General features: G+C 35.6%; 1 protein-coding gene across 14 annotated transcripts in view; it reads left to right on the plus strand.

The window, feature by feature from the left end:
* The window catches only part of LOC105478882 (dynein axonemal heavy chain 14), a 524,402-nt gene that overhangs the window by 142,999 nt on the left and 362,298 nt on the right, over nt 1-19,105 (plus strand). For 13 of the 14 annotated variants that reach the window (XR_011614730.1, XR_011614739.1, XR_011614743.1 and 10 more), the window contains 4 exons: nt 10,903-11,244; nt 11,760-12,129; nt 13,935-14,125; nt 17,300-17,545. Coding sequence is in view for 11 of the 14 variants with exons in the window: in XM_071081203.1 (XP_070937304.1) it covers nt 10,903-11,244; nt 11,760-12,129; nt 13,935-14,125; nt 17,300-17,545 (1,149 nt within the window). In the remaining 3 variants the exon portion in view is untranslated. Of the gene's footprint in view, nt 1-10,902; nt 11,245-11,759; nt 12,130-13,934; nt 14,126-17,299; nt 17,546-19,105 lie in introns of those variants that run through there. The other variant, XM_071081258.1, reaches the window with a different exon arrangement.

Genomic DNA, 19,105 nt, shown 5'->3' on the forward strand with positions numbered 1-19,105 from the left:
CCCATCAGTCTGCTGTATTCAGGAGACCCATCTCACACGCAGAGACATACATAGGCTCAAAATAAAGGGATGGAGGAAGATTTACCAAGCAAATGGAGAACAAAAAAAAGCAGGGGTTGCAATACTAGTCTCTGATAAAACAGACTTTAAACCATCAAAGATCAAAAGAGACAAAGAAGGCCATTACATAATGGTAAAGGGATCAATTCAACAGGAAGAGCTAACTATCCTAAATATATATGCACCCAATACAGGAGCACCCAGATTCATCAAGCAAGTCCTTAGAGACTTACAAAGAGACTTAGACTCCCATACAATAATAATGGGAGACTTCAACACTCCACTGTCAACATTAGACAGATCAACGAGACAGAAAGTTAACAAGGATATCCAGGAATTGAACTCATCTCTGCAGCAAGCAGACCTAATAGACATCTGTAGAACTCTCCACCCCAAATCAACAGAATATACATTCTTCTAAGCACCACATCGTACTTACTCCAAAATTGACCACGTAATTGGAAGTAAAGCACTCCTCAGCAAATGTACAAGAACAGAAATTATAACAAACTGTCTCTCAGACCACAGTGCAATCAAACTAGAACTCAGGACTAAGAAACTCAATCAAAACCGCTCAACTACATGGAAACTGAACAACCTGCTCCTGAATGACTACTGGGTACATAACGAAATGAAGGCAGAAATAAAGATGTTCTTTGAAACCAATGAGAACAAAGATTCAACATACCAGAATCTCTGGGACACATTTAAAGCAGTGTGTAGAGGGAAATTTATAGCACTAAATGCCCACAAGAGAAAGCAGGAAAGATCTAAAATTGACACTCTAACATCGCAATTAAAAGAACTAGAGAAGCAAGAGCAAACACATTCGAAAGCTAGCAGAAGGCAAGAAATAACTAAGATCAGAGCAGAACTGAAGGAGATAGAGACACAAAAAACTCCCAAAAAATCAATGAATCCAGGAGTTGGTTTTTTGAAAAGATCAATAAAATTGACAGACCACTAGCCAGACTAATAAAGAAGAAAAGAGAGAAGAATCAAATCGACGCAATTAAAAATGATAAAGGGGATATCACCACCGACCCCACAGAAATACAAACTACCATCAGAGAATACTATAAACACCTCTACGCAAATAAACTGGAAAATCTAGAAGAAATGGATAATTTCCTGGACACTTACACTCTTCCAAGACTAAACCAGGAAGAAGTTGAATCCCTGAATAGACCAATAGCAGGCTCTGAAATTGAGGCAATAATTAATAGCCTACCAACCAAAACAAGTCCAGGACCAGATGGATTCACAGCTGAATTCTACCAGAGGTACAAGGAGGAGTTGGTACCATTCCTTCTGAAACTATTCCAATCAATAGAAAAAGAGGGAATCCTCCCTAACTCATTTTATGAGGCCAACATCATCCTGATACCAAAGCCTGGCAGAGACACAACAAAAAAAGAGAATTTTAGACCAATATCCCTGATGAACATTGATGCAAAAATCCTCAATAAAATACTGGCAAACCGGATTCAGCAGCACATCAAAAAGCTTATCCACCATGATCAAGTGGGCTTCATCCCTGGGATGCAAGGCTGGTTCAACATACGCAAATCAATAAACGTAATCCAGCATATAAACAGAACCAAAGATAAGAACCACACGATTATCTCAATAGATGCAGAAAAGGCTTTTGACAAAATTCAACAGCCCTTCATGCTAAAAATGCTCCATACATTCGGTATTGATGGAACGTACCTCAAAATAATAATAAGAGCTATTTATGACAAACCCACAGCCAATATCATACTGAATGGGCAAAAACTGGAAAAATTCCCTTTGAAAACTGGCACAAGACAGGGATGCCCTCTCTCACCACTCCTATTCAACATAGTGTTGGAAGTTCTGGCTAGGGCAATCAGGCAAGAGAAAGAAATCAAGGGTATTCAGTTAGGAAAAGAAGAAGTCAAATTGTCCCTGTTTGCAGATGACATGATTGTATATTTAGAAAACCCCATTGTCTCAGCCCAAAATCTCCTTAAGCTGATAAGCAACTTCAGCAATGTCTCAGGATACAAAATTAATGTGCAAAAATCACAAGCATTCTTATACACCAGTAACAGACAAACAGAGAGCCAAATCAGGAATGAACTTCCATTCACAATTGCTTCAAAGAGAATAAAATACCTAGGAATCCAACTGACAAGGGATGTAAAGGACCTCTTCAAGGAGAACTACAAACCACTGCTCAGTGAAATAAAAGAGGACACAAACAAATGGAAGAACATACCATGCTCATGGATAGGAAGAATCAATATCGTGAAAATGGCCATACTGCCCAAGGTAATTTATAGATTCAATGCCATCCCCATCAAGCTACCAATGAGTTTCTTCACAGAATTGGAAAAAACTGCTTTAAAGTTCATATGGAACCAAAAAAGAGCCCGCATCTCCAAGACAATCCTAAGTCAAAAGAACAAAGCTGGAGGCATCAAGCTACCTGACTTCAAACTATACTACAAGGCTACAGTAACCAAAACAGCATGGTACTGGTACCAAAACAGAGATATAGACCAATGGAACAGAACAGAGTCCTCAGAAATAATACCACACATCTACAGCCATTTGATCTTTGACAAACCTGAGAGAAACAAGAAATGGAGAAAGGATTCCCTATTTAATAAATGGTGTTGGGAAAATTGGTAGCCATAAGTAGAAAGCTGAAACTGGATCCTTTCCTTACTCCTTATACGAAAATTAATTCAAGATGGATTAGAGACTTAAATGTTAGACCTAATACCATAAAAATCCTAGAGGAAAACCTCGGTAGTACCATTCAGGACATAGGCATGGGCAAAGACTTCATGTCTAAAACACCAAAAGCAACGGCAGCAAAAGCCAAAATTGACAAATGGGATCTCATTAAACTAAAGAGCTTCTGCACAGCAAAAGAAACTACCATCAGAGTGAACAGGCAACCTACAGAATGGGAGAAAATTTTTGCAATCTACTCATCTGACAAAGGGCTAATATCCAGAACCTACAAAGAACTCAAACAAATTTACAAGAAAAAAACAAACAACCCCATCAAAAAGTGGGCAAAGGATATGAACAGACATTTCTCAAAAGAAGACATTCATACAGCCAACAGACACATGAAAAACTGCTCATTGTCACTGGCCATCAGATAAATGCAAATCAAAACCACAATGAGATACCATCTCACACCAGTTAGAATGGCAATCATTAAAAAGTCAGGAAACAACAGGTGCTGGAGAGGATGTGGAGAAATAGGAACACTTTTACACTGTTGGTGGGATTGTAAACTAGTTCAACCATTATGGAAAACAGTATGGCGATTCCTCAAGGATCTAGAACTAGATGTACCATATGACCCAGCCATCCCATTACTGGGTATATACCCAAAGGATTATAAATTATGCTGCTATAAAGACACATGCACACGTATGTTTATTGCAGCACTATTCACAATAGCAAAGACTTGGAATCATCCCAAATGTCCATCAGTGACAGATTGGATTAAGAAAATGTGGCACATATACACCATGGAATACTATGCAGCCATAAAAAAGGATGAGTTTGAGTCCTTTGTAGGGACTTGGATGCAGCTGGAATCCATCATTCTTAGCAAACTATCACAAGAACAGAAAACCAAACACCGCATGTTCTCACTCATAGGTGGGAACTGAACAATGAGATCACTCGGACTCAGGAAGGGGAACATCACACACCGGGGCCTATCATGGGGAGGGGGGAGGGGGGAGGGGGGAGGGATTGCATTGGGAGTTATACCTGATGTAAATGACGAGTTGATGCGTGCAGCACAGCAACATGGCACAAGTATACATATGTAACAAACCTGCACGTTATGCACATGTACCCTACAACTTAAAGGTATAATAATAATAAATAAATTAAAAAAAAAAAAAGAAAAGAAATTTCACAGACTTCTGGTGAGAAATTATGTAAGAAATAAGGCAATGGAGTAACATTTTTAAAGAGAGAAAAATCTCTTTGGATTTTGTGTATCTAACAAAGGACTTGTATCCATCATACATAAGGAAGACCTCTTACAAGACAAAGTACCAATAAAAATACAAGACAACCCAATAAAAAGTGTGCAAAGTATTTGATCAGACATTTAATGAAAGAAGATGACAAATAGATACAATCTGTGCTAAACATCGTCAGGGAAATGTACATTAAAACTCCAATGACAATTCACTGTATAGCCATTGGAATGGCTAAAATTAAAATACTGACAATATCAGATGTTAAAAAAGGTATGGAGAAACTAGAAGTTTCATACATTGCAGGTGATAATGCAAAATGGTACAGTCACTTTGGAAAACTGGCAACTACTTTTAAAGTTAAATACTCACCGGGCCGGGCGCAGTGGCTCACGCCTGTAATCCCAGCACTTTGGGAGGCCGAGGCGGGCAGATCACAAGGTCACGAGATCAAGACCACGGTGAAAACCCATCTCTACTAAAAATACAAAAAATTAGCGGGGCGCAGTGGCGGGTGCCTGTAGTCCCAGCTACTCGGGAGGCTGAGGCAGGAGAATGGCGTGAACCCGGGAGGCGGAGCTTGCAGTGAGCCGAGATTGCACAACTGCACTCCAGCCTGGGCGACAGAGCAAGACTCTGTCTCAAAAAAAAAAAAAAAAAAAAAGTTAAATACTCACCATTTAATCCATCAGTTCCATTCCACATTATTCACCCATGAAAAATGAAAACAAGTCCACACAAAGACTTGCACCCAAGTGGTCAGAGAAGCTTTATTTGCAATTGCCAAAACCTGAAAACAATCCAAGTGTATATAAATAGGTGAACAGATAAGAAAAATTTGATATATATTTGATATATTCATGTATTAGAATAGCATGCAGCAGTAAAAAACAAACAAACAAACAAAACCAAAAAAAACCACTACTACATGCAACAATTGGGATAAATATCAAAAACATGTTGAACAAAAGAAGCCAGACACAAAGGAGTACCTACTATGTGATTCCATGTACTCATATGAAACTTGACAAGACAAATTTGATCTATAGCAACAATAACTAGACAGATTGTTTTCTGAAGCCAGGGATGGGAGGAGATTGGGATGGGTCACAAGGCATCTTTCTAGGACGGTGAAGTTTTCTATATTTTGTTTATGGAGGTAGTTACAAATATATATGAGTGTTTAAAACTCATCAAAATGAACAATTAGCATTTTTCTATATAAAAATTATGTTTCAATGCAAATGATTTTTTTAAAAAACTAGCTGTTCTGTTTACTATTTGAAGGAAGGTATTAATAGAGATATCCTGTCTGTACCATAGTTTCCTCAAAGGTAAGTTAGGGATAATATTATTACCCTACCTAGAATGGTTGTGGAATTAAGTTAATCATTGCAAAGCTGTTTCTTAATTTTATTTTTTGTCTTTTTGAAAAGTTTTATTGCAAATGAACAAATGCATCATGAAATCTTTGCCCATGCCTATGTCCTGAATGGTATTGCCTAGGTTATCTTCCAGAGTTTTTACAGTTTAGGGTTTTACATTGTTGTGTATATTTATATTGTTGTATATATTTATAGGGTACAAAGTGATATAATGATTTATGAACATAAGGAATAATTAAGCTAATTAACATAACCATCATCTCAAATACTTATCATTTTTATGATAAAGACATTTGAAATTTATTCTCTTGGTGATTTTGAAATGTGCAATACACTATTATTAAATATATTCACCATGCTGTGCAATGCATCTCAAAAAAAAAAAAAAAACACACACACACACAAATCTTACTCCTTCCATCTGAGGCTTTGTACCCTTTGACCATCATTCCATTTCCCCCACTCATAGCCTTTAGTAAACATCATTCTCCTCTCTTTTATGAGTTCCACTGTTTGAGATTCCACATATAATTGAGAACATGTGATATTTGTCTTTCAGTGCCTTGCTGTGCCTAGCTTATTTTATTTAGTGTGTCTTCCAGTTCCATCCATATTGACACAAATGACAGATTGAATTTCTTCTTTAAAGCTGAATAGTATTTTATTGTGTACATATAATACCTTTTGTTTGTCCATTCATCTCTTGATAGACAGGTAGTGTCCATAAGTGTCCATAAGTGAATAGTGCTGAAAGGAACATGCAAGTGCAGACATCTCTGAAGTACTTGTTTCAGATCTTTTGGGTAAATACCCAGAAGTGAGATTGTTGGATCATGTGGTAATTCTATTTTTAGTTTTTTGAGGAACCTCCATACAGTTTTCCAAAAGGGCAGTATGAAATTATATTCCAAACAACAGTGTTCAACTGTCCTCTTTTCTCCAAATCCTTGCCACATGTACTTTCATCATTTTGATAATAGCTATTCTGATAGGTGTAAGGTGATGACTCATTGTGATTTTAACTTGAATTTCTCTAGTGATTAGTGGTATTGAGCATTTTTTTTTTCATATATCTATTGGCCATTTGTATGTCTTCTCTTGAGACATATCTACTTTTTATTGGATTGTTTATTTTCTTTCTGTAAAGGTATTTGAGTTGCTTATAAATTATCCCCTTATCAGATGTATAGCTTGCAAAATATTTTCTCCAAATTCATAGGCTGTCCCTTCAGTCTATGAATTGTTTCCTTTGGTTTGCAGAAGATTTTTAGTTTGATGTAATCCTATTCATCTCATTTTGCTTTTGTTGCTTGTGCTTTCAGGGTCATATCCAAGAAATCATTGCTTAGACCAACATCATGGAGCTTTGCCCCTGTCTTCTTCTAGAAGTTTTACAGTTTTCAGTCTTCATTTTTTAATTTTTAATTTAATTTTATTATATATTTTTATTTCAATAGTTTTGGGGTACAAGTGATTATTGGTTACATGGATAAGTTCTTTAGTGGTGATTTCTGAAATTTTGGTGCACCTATCAACTGAGCAATATACACTGTACCCAATATGTAGTCTTTTATCTCACACCGCCCTCCTACCCTTCCCACCTGAGTCCCCAAAGTTTATTATATTGTTCTTATGCCTTTGCATCCTTATAGCTTAGCTCCCACGTATAAGTGAGAACATATGATACTTGGTTTTCCATTCCTGGGTTACTTCACTTAGAATAATGTACTCCAGCTCCATCCAAGTTTCTGCAAAAGACATTGTTTTGTTCCTTTTTTATAGTTGAGTGGTATTCCATGATGTGTATATACTGCATTTAATTTACCCACTTATTGGTTGATGGGCACTTAGATTGTTTCCATATTTCTGCAATTGTAAAATGTGGTGCTATAAACGTGTGTACATGTGTCTTTTTTTAACTTTTAAGTTCAGGGGAACGTGCAGAACGTGCAGATTTGTTACATAGGTAAACGTGTCAAAGGAGTTTGTTATACAGATTATTTAATCAGCCTTGTATTAATCCATTACTTATTTTTCCTTACTCTCTCCCTCCTCCCACTTTCCACCCTCCAATAGGCCCCAGTGTGTGTTGTTCCCCTCTATGTGTCCATGTGCTGTCATCATTTAGCTCCTACTTACAAGTGAGAACATGTGGTATTTGGTTTTCTATTCCTGCATTAGTTTGCTAAGGATAATGGCCTCCAGTTTCATCCATGTCCCTGCACAGAATATGATCTCATTCTTTTTATGGCTGCATAATATTCCATAGTATATACATACCATGTTTTCTTCAGCTAGTCTATCACTGATGGGCATTTAGGTTGATTCCATGTCTTTACTATCGTGAACAGTGCTGCAATGGATATATGCATGCATGTGTCTTTATAATAGAATGATTTATATTCCTTTGCATATATACCCAGTAATGGCATTGCTGGGTCAAATGGTAGTTCCATCTTTAGGTCTTTGAAGAATCGCCACACTGTCTTCCACAATGGCTGAACTAATTTACACTCTCATCAACAGTGTATAAGTATTCCTTTTTCTCCACAACCTCACAGGCATCGGTTATTTTTTGACTTTTTAGTAATCGCCATCCTGACTGGTATTAGATGGTAGCTCATCTTTGAAATCTTTGCCCGTGCCTATGTCGTGAATGGTATTGCCTAGGTCATCTTCCAGGGTTTTTATAGTTTGGGGTTTTACATTTAAGTCTTTAATTCATCTTGAGTTAAATTTTGTATATGGCATAAGGAAGGGGTTCAATTTCAATCTTCAGCATGTGGCTAACCAGTTATCCCAGCACCATTTATTGAAGAGGGAATCCTTTCCCCATTGCTTCTCTTTGTCAGGTTTGTCGAAGATCAGATAGTTGTAGGTGTGTGGTCCTATTTCCTGGTTTTCCATTCTGTTCCCTTGGTCTACGTGCCTGTTCTTGTACCAGTACCAGAAGGTTGTTTCTGAGCTATTTTTCAAAGAATCTGTTCTGAAAGTTCTGTTTATTCATCCTCTTTCTGGCTGCTGCTTATCCTGGGTGTATTTATATTTCCTGAGGGTTTTGGTAGCTTCCCTTTATGTGGTTAAATAAAATACTTTTTTTATTATTATTATGCTTTAAGTTCTAGGGTACGTGTGCACAACGTGCAGGTTTGATACATAGGTATACATGTGTCATGTTGGTTTGCTGTACCCATCAACTCATCACTTACATTGAGTATTTTTCCTAATGCTATCCCTCCCCCAGCCCCTCACCCCCACAAAGGCCCCAGTGTGTGATGTTCCCTGCCCTGTGTCCAAGTTGGAAATCATCATTCTCAGCAAACTGTCACAAGGACCGAAAACCAAACACCACATGTTCTCACTCATAGGTGGGAATTGAACAATAAGAAAGTACTTTCTATTTTTAGCTTGTAAGAGTTTTTTATTGTAAATGAATTTTATCAAATGCTTATTCATTACATCTATTGAGATAATCTTGCAGTTTTCCTTTAACCTTTTTCTGTGGGGAGTTATATTAATTGACTTTCTAAGGGTAATCTCACATCCAAATTGATACATTTACCTTACCAGCATGTGCATACACATGCATACATATTATTTTTAAGGTTTTTGTATTTATGTTCATAAGTGAAAGTTATCTATAATTTTCTTTTACCATCCTTATCTGGTTTTGGTATCAATATGTTGCTAGTGTCATAAATGAAGTTTGGGTATATTTTACCTTTTTATATTCTCTTGGTTTATATGAGATTGGAATTATTTCGTTGTTTGTGATATAAATATGTATTTTAAAATTTGGGGGGCATTTGATTAGTATCTGTATTGCAGTCTAAATAGTTATGTTTACTCAGTCTACTGACATGATCATTCTTGGTGCACCTTCCATGTGCCAGGTACATTATAAGTCCATTACTAAATTATTTTATTTGATCTCCAAAGTACAGATGAGGACAATAAGTTTATTAGAATAAAGCTATTTGCTGAGGTTCATGCAGTTAGTAAATACTGAGGCTGGGATCAAAAATAAATTTCTCTGATTTTAAGGCCTCCAATATAAACTCTGTGGCAAAGAGACACACACATACCCCATAATAAAATTTCTGATGGATTAACAATGGTAATCTCTCGGTAATGGAATAATAGTTGACCATCTGATAAACTTTTCCATCTTATAAACTTTTGTGTATTGTGATTTTTGCATGAACATTTACTTTAATATCACATTAGACACACACATATATGAAATTAATTCAAGGCTGTGAAGATTAAAAATTGAACTGACTTTCATACCAAAATTACATAAAATTATGTAGGCATACTCCTTAAGAGCTCTTGAAACATGAAAAAATATGACAAAATTGTAATTCCAGCACAGAAATGCAATTACTTCAAGCATTTTATGGAGTAATTTATATACACCTTTGAAAAGTATGGAGGTTATAAATATAATAGATATAAGTATGGTGGAAAATAATGAGATCTGGAATCAATTTGGGTTTGAATCACAGTTCTGTAACTTACTACATTTCTGATCTTGGTACAATAAATCCCTCTAAGACTGAGTTTCCTCCTGTGCAAATTAGAAAAAAATACTTAATTAGGAAATATGCTATCTGAATAAAGTATGATCATGTACCTAAAGAACCTATCACATACATGCTCAAAAAGTTGTAGCAATTATTATGCACCGTTCACATTTCAGTCATAATTTGCCATTTATATTACATTTCTTAAAAATTGTTATTCACAATTTACTTATTTTATGTCTTAATAGCATTTATTTTATATGTGGGATACATTCAAGTGCCTTTTGTTAACAGTAGAAGGATTTGGTCATGTTAATGCCCCAGTACTTAAATAATACTTAGAATTATGTCTAGATTATGTGATATGGTTTGGCTCTGTGTCCCCAGCCAAATCTCATGTCAAATTGTAATCCCCACATGTTGAAATGGGGGCACTGGTGAGAGGTGGTTGAATCATAGGGGTGGACTTCCCCCTTGCTGTTTTCGCAATGGAGTTCTCAGGAGGTCTGGTTGTTTGCTGTTCTTGCAATGGACCTCTCAGGAGGTCTGGTTGTTTGAGAGTGTGTAGCACTCCCACATTCATTCTCTCTCTCTCTCTCTCTCTCTCTCTCTCTCTCTCTGTCTCTCTCTTTCTCTCCTCTTTTCTTCCTTGGTAAGATGTGCTTGCTTCCCCTTCACCTTCTGCCATGATTGTAGATTTCCTGAGGCCTCCCAGCCATGCTTCTTGTACAGCCTATGGAACTGTGAGTCAATTAAACCTCTTTTCTTCACAAATTACCCAGTCTCAAGCAGTTCTTTATAGCCGTGTGAGAACAGACTAATATATGATGTTTTTATTATTGTTTGAAATTAGACTTATATAAGTAAGAGAAATTAAAAAGAATAATTAGTCTTCCAAAATGGTGAAAAGTCATTACACAATTATAATTGACATGTTGATTTCAGGTTGTGGAATCATCATTGCAGCAGCTGGAATGTGATCCCACTGAAATAGAAGAATTCGTGGAGCATTTTATTTTTTTGAATACAATTTCCTCAAAAATATCTAAATTAGAAAAAGAGTACTTAACAATTTCTCAGCTATATTCTGTTGTAACCCATCACCAGATCCATATTTCAGAAGAGCAAATTGCAATATTCCAAGTTCTTCATATTAAGTTTAGTCAACTAAAATCATCTATGAAGTTAAGTATAGTAAATAAAGACACTGCTTTAACTAAATTCAGAGATAACTTGGAAGCATGTATCAGTGGTCTACGTGTTGATGTTAGCAATTTAAAAGCCAAGGTAAGTTTTTAGGTTTTTTCGGATTTTTAAAATTAAAAACTTGACCTTAGTCTCATAAGTCCAGGCATTTGGGTATTTGCTTTCAGTGGAATTTTGGCTAAACAATTTAATACAAGTATTCTTAAACTGGGATTCACAGACAGAATTTTGGTGATTTGTGAATTTGAATGGGAAGTAAAATTACATCTCCATTTTCACTAATTTCTAACTGGAACTTAGCATTTTCTCAACTATGAGTGAATGTAGGGAACAAACAGCAGCATGGCTGGTGACTTTTACCATAGGCTTCAAGAGACTGCCAAATGGGCTCATGGCATAAAAAGGACTAAAACCCCCTGAAATCTTTCTGGGCCAGTCTTTATCTTTGTCTGGGCAAAATGGTAATGATAGTTCCAATTTCACTCACTTATCAGGTAAAAGCCTAGATTATGTACAAAAATGCTTTCACTGCCAGTAAAACAGGTATGTTCTAGACATGCTGATTTCTCTTAGAAAGTCCTACTCTTATTTTTTAGATAAGAGCTCCTCTTTTGTTATGTGCTGGTACTCAAGTGTCAACGGCAATGGAAATGATCCAGACTCTCTCAGGGGAAGCTGCAAGTTTAACTAACAAAGCTAAAGCATATTCAAGCTATCAGGATTGTTTCAGTGATTCTCAATCTCATATGCAGTCTATTAATGTGGAAGAAATTACACAGATTGTGCTTTCAGAGATCTCTGACATTGAATGTGACTTGACTTTGAGGAAAAAATTATGGGAAGCACAAGAGGAGTGGAGGCAAGCCTCTTCGGAATGGAGGAATTGTTCTCTTCAAAGTATTGATGTTGAATCAGTACAAAAAAATGTTTCAAAACTGATGCACATAATCTCGGTATTAGAAAAAGGTAAAAATGTGTTTCTCAACTTTTCCCACCTAGATCTATGTACCAAATGGCCTTTGGACATCAAGAGCATTGTCCTTGGCTTGTTTCTTTACCTGTTCTCAGGAGGTTGACCATTATGGCTAGAGCTACAGTACAGGAGTATAGGTAGGAATTTTATTGAAGCAAAAAAGAGATTAAGTCCTTGTCAAAAAAGTTTTATTAAGTAATTAACAATTTTTATGTCCTTTAAAAGTTGGTTCCCTGCATAGAACCCCAGCTACCTCACCCTGAGTATGGCCCTTCTTAGGGCACTAGTCGGAGATGTTTTGATGATAAAGGACCATCTGCATAATCATTATCTTTAGGGCAGTGGGTAAACAGTGTAATTTTTAGAGGTTTATTTTATTTTAATTATCAAATTTGAAATCTTGCCAATGCAAAGATACTGCTTTTTGTGAGAGCATTTCTGTAAGATCATATCCCTTTCCAAAAGGGAGATGTTGTTTCACCTGGCCAAGAGAATATCTTTGTATTTTTTTTAAAGACTTCTCCCCTATCACTCAGCTATACCTTAAACTAAAATTTCTTCTCCAGAAAATCCAGAAAAACACTTTATTTCAGTTGTTTTAAAATTATGTAAGAAATATAACAATAGCACAGAAGTTTAGAAAAGAGAATAATTGGGGGCAAATTGCAGTCTCTTTAACATAACACTCATTGTGTGCATCCCCTCTTAATATTTTGTTATATACATGCTTCGGAGAACAGTAAAGTAACAACTAGATGATACCTTCTTTTACCCATGGTTCCCCAGATAAAATCTTGCTGTTTGCCAAAGTCTAGACTGGCAAAACTAAAGTTACACTCTTGATCTTCTATTTAATCAGGTCTTAAAAACATATTACTATTTAATATGGCTTTATAAAAGAAGCCCCATGTATACAAATTGGTTTTTTGAGTGTATGGGTGAAGTTTTCAGTTCTCCTGAGTCTCTAACTTTGGCCCCCTCCTCTTTCTTTTACAAGTTGAGTAAAAAGGTTGTAAGAGTTGAATCTTCCACTCCATAGGTTTTGAATCCTGTACTTCAGTGGTTTGTCAGTGGCAGAGGACAGACTAGTGCTGGTCTGTGGCAAAGCTGTCACCTACATTTCCTACATTTTGGTGTTAAAGTATTTTTTAATGAAATCGTAGTGATGGTATATTTTTTCCCTTGATGTTCTTCCCTACTTACCAAAACTTTAAAAAACCCAAACCAGCTGAGTACAGTGGCCCATGCCTGTAATCACAGCACTTGGGGAGGCTGAGGTGGGCGGATCATTCAAGGCCAGTAGTTTGAGACCAGTCTGGGCAACACAGCAAGACCTCATCTTGCTATGTTAAGATGTTATTTAAATAAATAAATACCCAGAATCTATGACAGTCTTCTGAATGTTTGTGCTGTGTGCGTGTGTTTGTGTGTGTGTGCTCACGTGTGTGTGCATGTGCATGTGTACCCATTTGTCTGTATATTTATCATGTCAGGGAAAATCTGGGAAACCTGTGGTAGCTGGCCACTCCTGGTATCAAATTTTCTAAGATAATTTGGTTGTGATAGTTGGGCTTTAGTCACCAGTCCTTATAACTATTTCTCTTTATTTTAATGCATAGTTGATTCTCATGGAAGGGTGATGTTGATAAAGCTCACTGCTTCATGTTATTTTAATGTAGTTTAATAATTGATAAAGTAGTGTTTAACAAATTTGAAAGAAAAAAATCTTTTCTCAATTTTTTTGTTTAAAAAATATAATGAACATATTGTAAGCCTACTGACCCATTGTCATTTATAGGTTTACCTAAAAGCGATATGCTGACACATCTTAAGCAAGTGGTAACAGAGTTTAAACAAGAGCTGCCTATCATTATAGCTCTGGGAAATCCCTGTCTCAAGCCAAGGCATTGGGAGGCTCTCCAGGAGACTATTGGGAAGTCAGTTACCCTTGATAAAAACTGTAAAGTAGAGATACTTCTAGCTCTCAAGGTAAATAAAAATGGTTTTTTAAAAAAATAGGTTGAAATACCAGATGGGCCAATTTTAAATAGGCAAGTAAATATACAATGAATAGGAATTAGGAAAGGAAGTTTATGAGTGCCTGGGAAAATAATAGTACGTTTGTAGAATAATAGGTGATAGGAAATTATTTAATTGGAGATATTGGGTAAGCTATTAATTATTCCATTATTATTTAGGTGATTAAAAAACAGTAATACTGGTTTTCATGTATGACAAATGAAATTAGTGCTTCATTATTTAACAGTACTACTAATACAGAACACATTTTATAGGAATGGAAATATCAAAACCACTGTATTCATTATATGTAAAATGAAAATATGTTAAGACATGTAAGAATTGCCCTACCTTAACATATATATAACTTGACATTATATTTAAAATGCATAATAAACAACTATTTGACTTTCCATGTAAGTTTTATAATAAAAAATACTTTTATATGTAAAATGAAAATATGTTAAGACATGTAAGAATTGCCCTACCTTAACATATATGTAACTTGACATTATATTTAAAATGCATAATAAACAACTATTTGACTTTCCATGTAAGTTTTATAATAAAAAATACTTTTTTCAATTTTTCCATGATTAAAAATTTTCTATTTTCATGCCTAACTTGCAATAAGCTTCATTTATGTTTAATGTTTCATGGCTGACAACATATAATGTAATCAAAACACGTATTTTATTCCTGTAATTCTCTACTAAATAGTCTGTTGTAATGAGGAACATGGGCACTTTTTTTTTAAGAATTTCAAAAGAAGATTTTTTTAAAAAACAACTTTCATTTTTAAAAATTAGGTTATTTTTTATCACCAGCCCTAATCTCGACTTTCTCCTGAACTCCAAATTCACATATGCAATTTCCTATGTCAAAAACGTATCAAAACATGTCAAAAACATTCACCTTTCATTCTCCATCTCCAAATTCTACTCTTCCTCTGTGTTTCTTATCTCAGTTGATGGTAGCTCCATTCTTCCAATTGTTTACACTAAAAATCATGAAATAATTCTGAATCTTCTTCATAATATTCATCGTATCTAAATATCTCATTTTAGAGCCTCCTAACTGATATACATGCCAAGGGGAATTCAGCAAGGTAGCTAGATGATATCAGAGCATAAGAGCAAATACTAACAGATGAATTTATTTCAAATCAGCATGCATAAAATCTAGCACAATTTTAGTTGTATTTTTATTTCCAGTCTTGGGTTATTGGAACTATTCTTGGGTAAAGTTAGATAAAGGGTGAGAATTTTTCAGACTAAATGTAGCAGCAAGCTATAAAAGTTAGGGTAGATAGGTACATATGATAGCAGCTGGTGGCCTACATGGGGATGGTGGCCTGTAATAACTCAAAGGGTTCCAATCAGCTATTACATGTCTAACATTAATAGATAGTTTACAAAGGAAGTCCTATGCATTTTTTAGAGGGCCCCAATTAGGACAGTTTGACATGTGAACAAAAGTGAGCAAGGTCTTCAGCCTTTGAAATACTGCAGTGAGGAGTTAGAGGAACTCCTTCTTCTTCTTGAAGATAATTGTAATAATAGAAGGGATAAGAAGGCAATCAGCTGGTAATTTCAAGTGAACTCTAAGAGTTCCTGGATGATTTTGGTCATCCTGTAGAAATTTGACAATGTATCCAGTATAATGTAGATGCCAAAATGGACAGGATTTGGCCCAGAAACTCAGTCTTCATTTATTAAAACTTGCATTTTGGAGGATTGATCCAGAGGTGGTGGTCATGCTGCAAGACTTTCCAAGATAGGTCATATTAGAAGTTTTATTAAATGAATAAAGTATGATGGCTTGCAGTTATATGACAACCATTTTGTCCAAGATGTTGTGCAGGCTCTGAAAAACCTACCACATGAAAAGCATTTCATGAAGTAAATTAAGAGCAAGAGCTCAATGGTATGCATGTGATGAACACTTATCAATCATTTTATGGTTGATAATTTTCACTTTGGAAAGCCATATGCTTTATAATGAAGTTAGATAATTAATTACAACCATCAAGATTCAGCTGAAACCACCCAGCTATTATCAAGTCAGTTGGAAGATCTGACTATTTGTCAGTCAGGTCCCATACTTTGACCATAAAGACTTGACAAGGCTAGATTCACTTCACTGAAATTTTGCTTTACACATTATCAGTGTCTGGATTTAGTTTTTAGCAATCTCAGAATGTTAGCATTAGGCACGAACTTTGATGGTTCTATAGTTCTTTATCTGCCTTTGACTGAATAATCTATGTCAAAAGGTAGGCTTCTTTTCCAAAACTGTTACTTAAGGCCATAAGAAGTAACTGATCCCACCATCCTTATAATTCATCTTTGGCAAGCATATAAGAGAAATGATGAAAACTAGTCATATCTATTCATAATCCCCACTGAGTTGCGTTACTAAAACATAGGGATTGGGCATTATTCTTTAACACCATAGAGATGACATACAGGAATGGTGGCAGAGTCTTACCTACCAGCTATAAAACAATAAGCCCAACTAGTTAATTCTAAGATGTGTAGATGAGAAGGTCTCTGAGTATCTCTATTATAGTGAGTGACTCTGGAGATCTTATATCAGGATCTTGTCCTATAGGAATTGCAGGGTAGTGCACATGGTAAGAAGGTCTGTATATGCTCCACTAATGTATTTTAAGAAACATGTATCCTGAAAGAAATGAGGCAAAGAAATGGAAGCCATGGAAATTGGGATCCATCAGAATTGCATTCTCTTACATGAATATATCCCAAGAATATTGTAGAGAGTAAAAGCATGTCACAAAGTAATTCAGCAGTTGGCATTAGGGCAGAGGAAAGAATGCTGAAGGAAATAATACCACCTACACGTATACAGAAGGTATATACTCTTTATAACTGGCTAGAATCAGAGGAAAGTTGGAAATTTTCACTGATTATGAAAAACGTGAAATAGGATGATTTTAAAGTGCAAAGGGATATGTCATGAAGGTTAGACCATAAAGTTGCTGGTAAGGATGTAAACCTAACTGGAATTAGATCTTCAATATTTTTGATGTGCCTTTCAAAACATGCATTTAAAATTTCCATTTTAGACATATCAGGAATTATTTGCTATACTGGATACTAAAGAATAATTTGTTCATTTTAGATGTTTCAGTATGAAAATGAAATAAATGATATGTCAACTTCAGCAACTAATGAAGCTGCTCTTGAAAAAATGCTATTTAAGATTATTGATTTTTGGAACATTACTCCTTTGCATTTAGTTCTTCACCACACAGAGATTTACTCTATCTTCATAATACCATCTATAGATGACATATCAGCTCAGTTAGAAGAGTCTCAAGTCATACTTGCAACAATTAAAGGATCTCCCCACATTGGGCCCATTAAGGTAAGTATTATGGCAAAGGAAAAATGTTTTCTTTTTCCATAGTTTTATTATTTTAATCTTTTGCAGTCTACAGTTTGCCTTTGAATTGTATAAATCATTCATGTACTTATATAAAAATTACATTGAATATTTACTAGTTTGAATACCAAAAATAACTTTTCGTGGAAGCCTTAATTGTTCATGAGGAAATGTCAAAGTTTAATTTTGGCAGAAAATATAAATTTAGATCATAGAAAAATACGACCTTATTACCGTGACTTTTATCACCAGTGTACAGTGTTCCCTGATAGTCCCTCACTGTGCAACCCCACATCTGGTAATATACCTAATAATTATTTTCAGATGTAAAGAAACTCAACATGACATGTAATAAAATAGAGATAGTAAGTAGCAAAATTAACATAATCATATACACACATATATGTACGTGCATCTATATAAATAGATGGGGAGAGAGAGAAAGTATATACACAACAAAGGGAACTCACATTATTTGTAGGATTTAGGGAAAATGTCAGTTAACTGAAACTTTGAGGGAAAAAACTCAATAAATTACAGAATAAAGTAAACCCAATACACTTTATTCTTTAATCACATGCAGTACAAAAGAAATGAACAGCAGAAAAACAGCAAAAACGGCAGACAAAACAAAACACCCAAAACAATAGAAATTTAAAAGCAACCATCAGAATATACAGAAAATGTAATCTAATTTTTTTAAATTTAAAAGTAAGGAACAGGAGAAAATCACGTTTCAAACCTGTCACAATTGGCTAGAGCCCTACGAAAATGAATGTTTAAGCATTAAATGCCTCCATTAAAAATGAAAAGTGAATTTAATAAATGATAAATAAGCACATTCAAGAAACTGAAAAGAACAACGACAACAACACACACACACACACACACACACACACACACACAGCCTTCTACTTCTAAGCAAGATGGAGTATAGGGACCAGATTTACCATCTGTCTTAGTCTACTTAGTGTTGCCTTAACAATACCACACACTAGATGATTTATAACAAAAAGAAATTTATTTGGCTTACGGTTCTGGAGGCTGGGAAGTCCAAGATCATGGGGCTGGCATCTTGCCAGGGCCTTTGTGCTGCATTATTATCTTATGGTGGAGGCAGAAGAGCAAGTGAAAGCACAAGATGGAGAGAGAAAGGGGGCTGAATTCCCACAATAACTAATCCATCCCTGTGATAATGGCAGTAATCTATTCATTAGGGCAGAGCCCTCATTATCTAATAACCTCTTAAAGACCCCAGATGTCACCACTGTTACAATGGCAATTGAATTTCAATATGGGTTTTGGAGGGGACATTCAAACCATAGCACCAGCTTGCCTGAAATAGCCGAATCAGACTAGACAAAATATATGGAACAATGGTTTTTGGGACACTGGACATCAGGCAATGAAGGACAAGGATCCCTGAGAGATGAGAAACACACAAGGTAAGCCCTACGATTCTACCAACTTATCTTCTTGAGTTTCCAGACCTTGGAGAGGGGAGATAGGGAGGAATACAGGCAGAGCCTGGCAGACTTCTGA

Source organism: Macaca nemestrina, chromosome 1 (assembly GCF_043159975.1).
Source record: "Macaca nemestrina isolate mMacNem1 chromosome 1, mMacNem.hap1, whole genome shotgun sequence".
Classification (NCBI taxonomy): domain Eukaryota; kingdom Metazoa; phylum Chordata; class Mammalia; order Primates; family Cercopithecidae; genus Macaca; species Macaca nemestrina.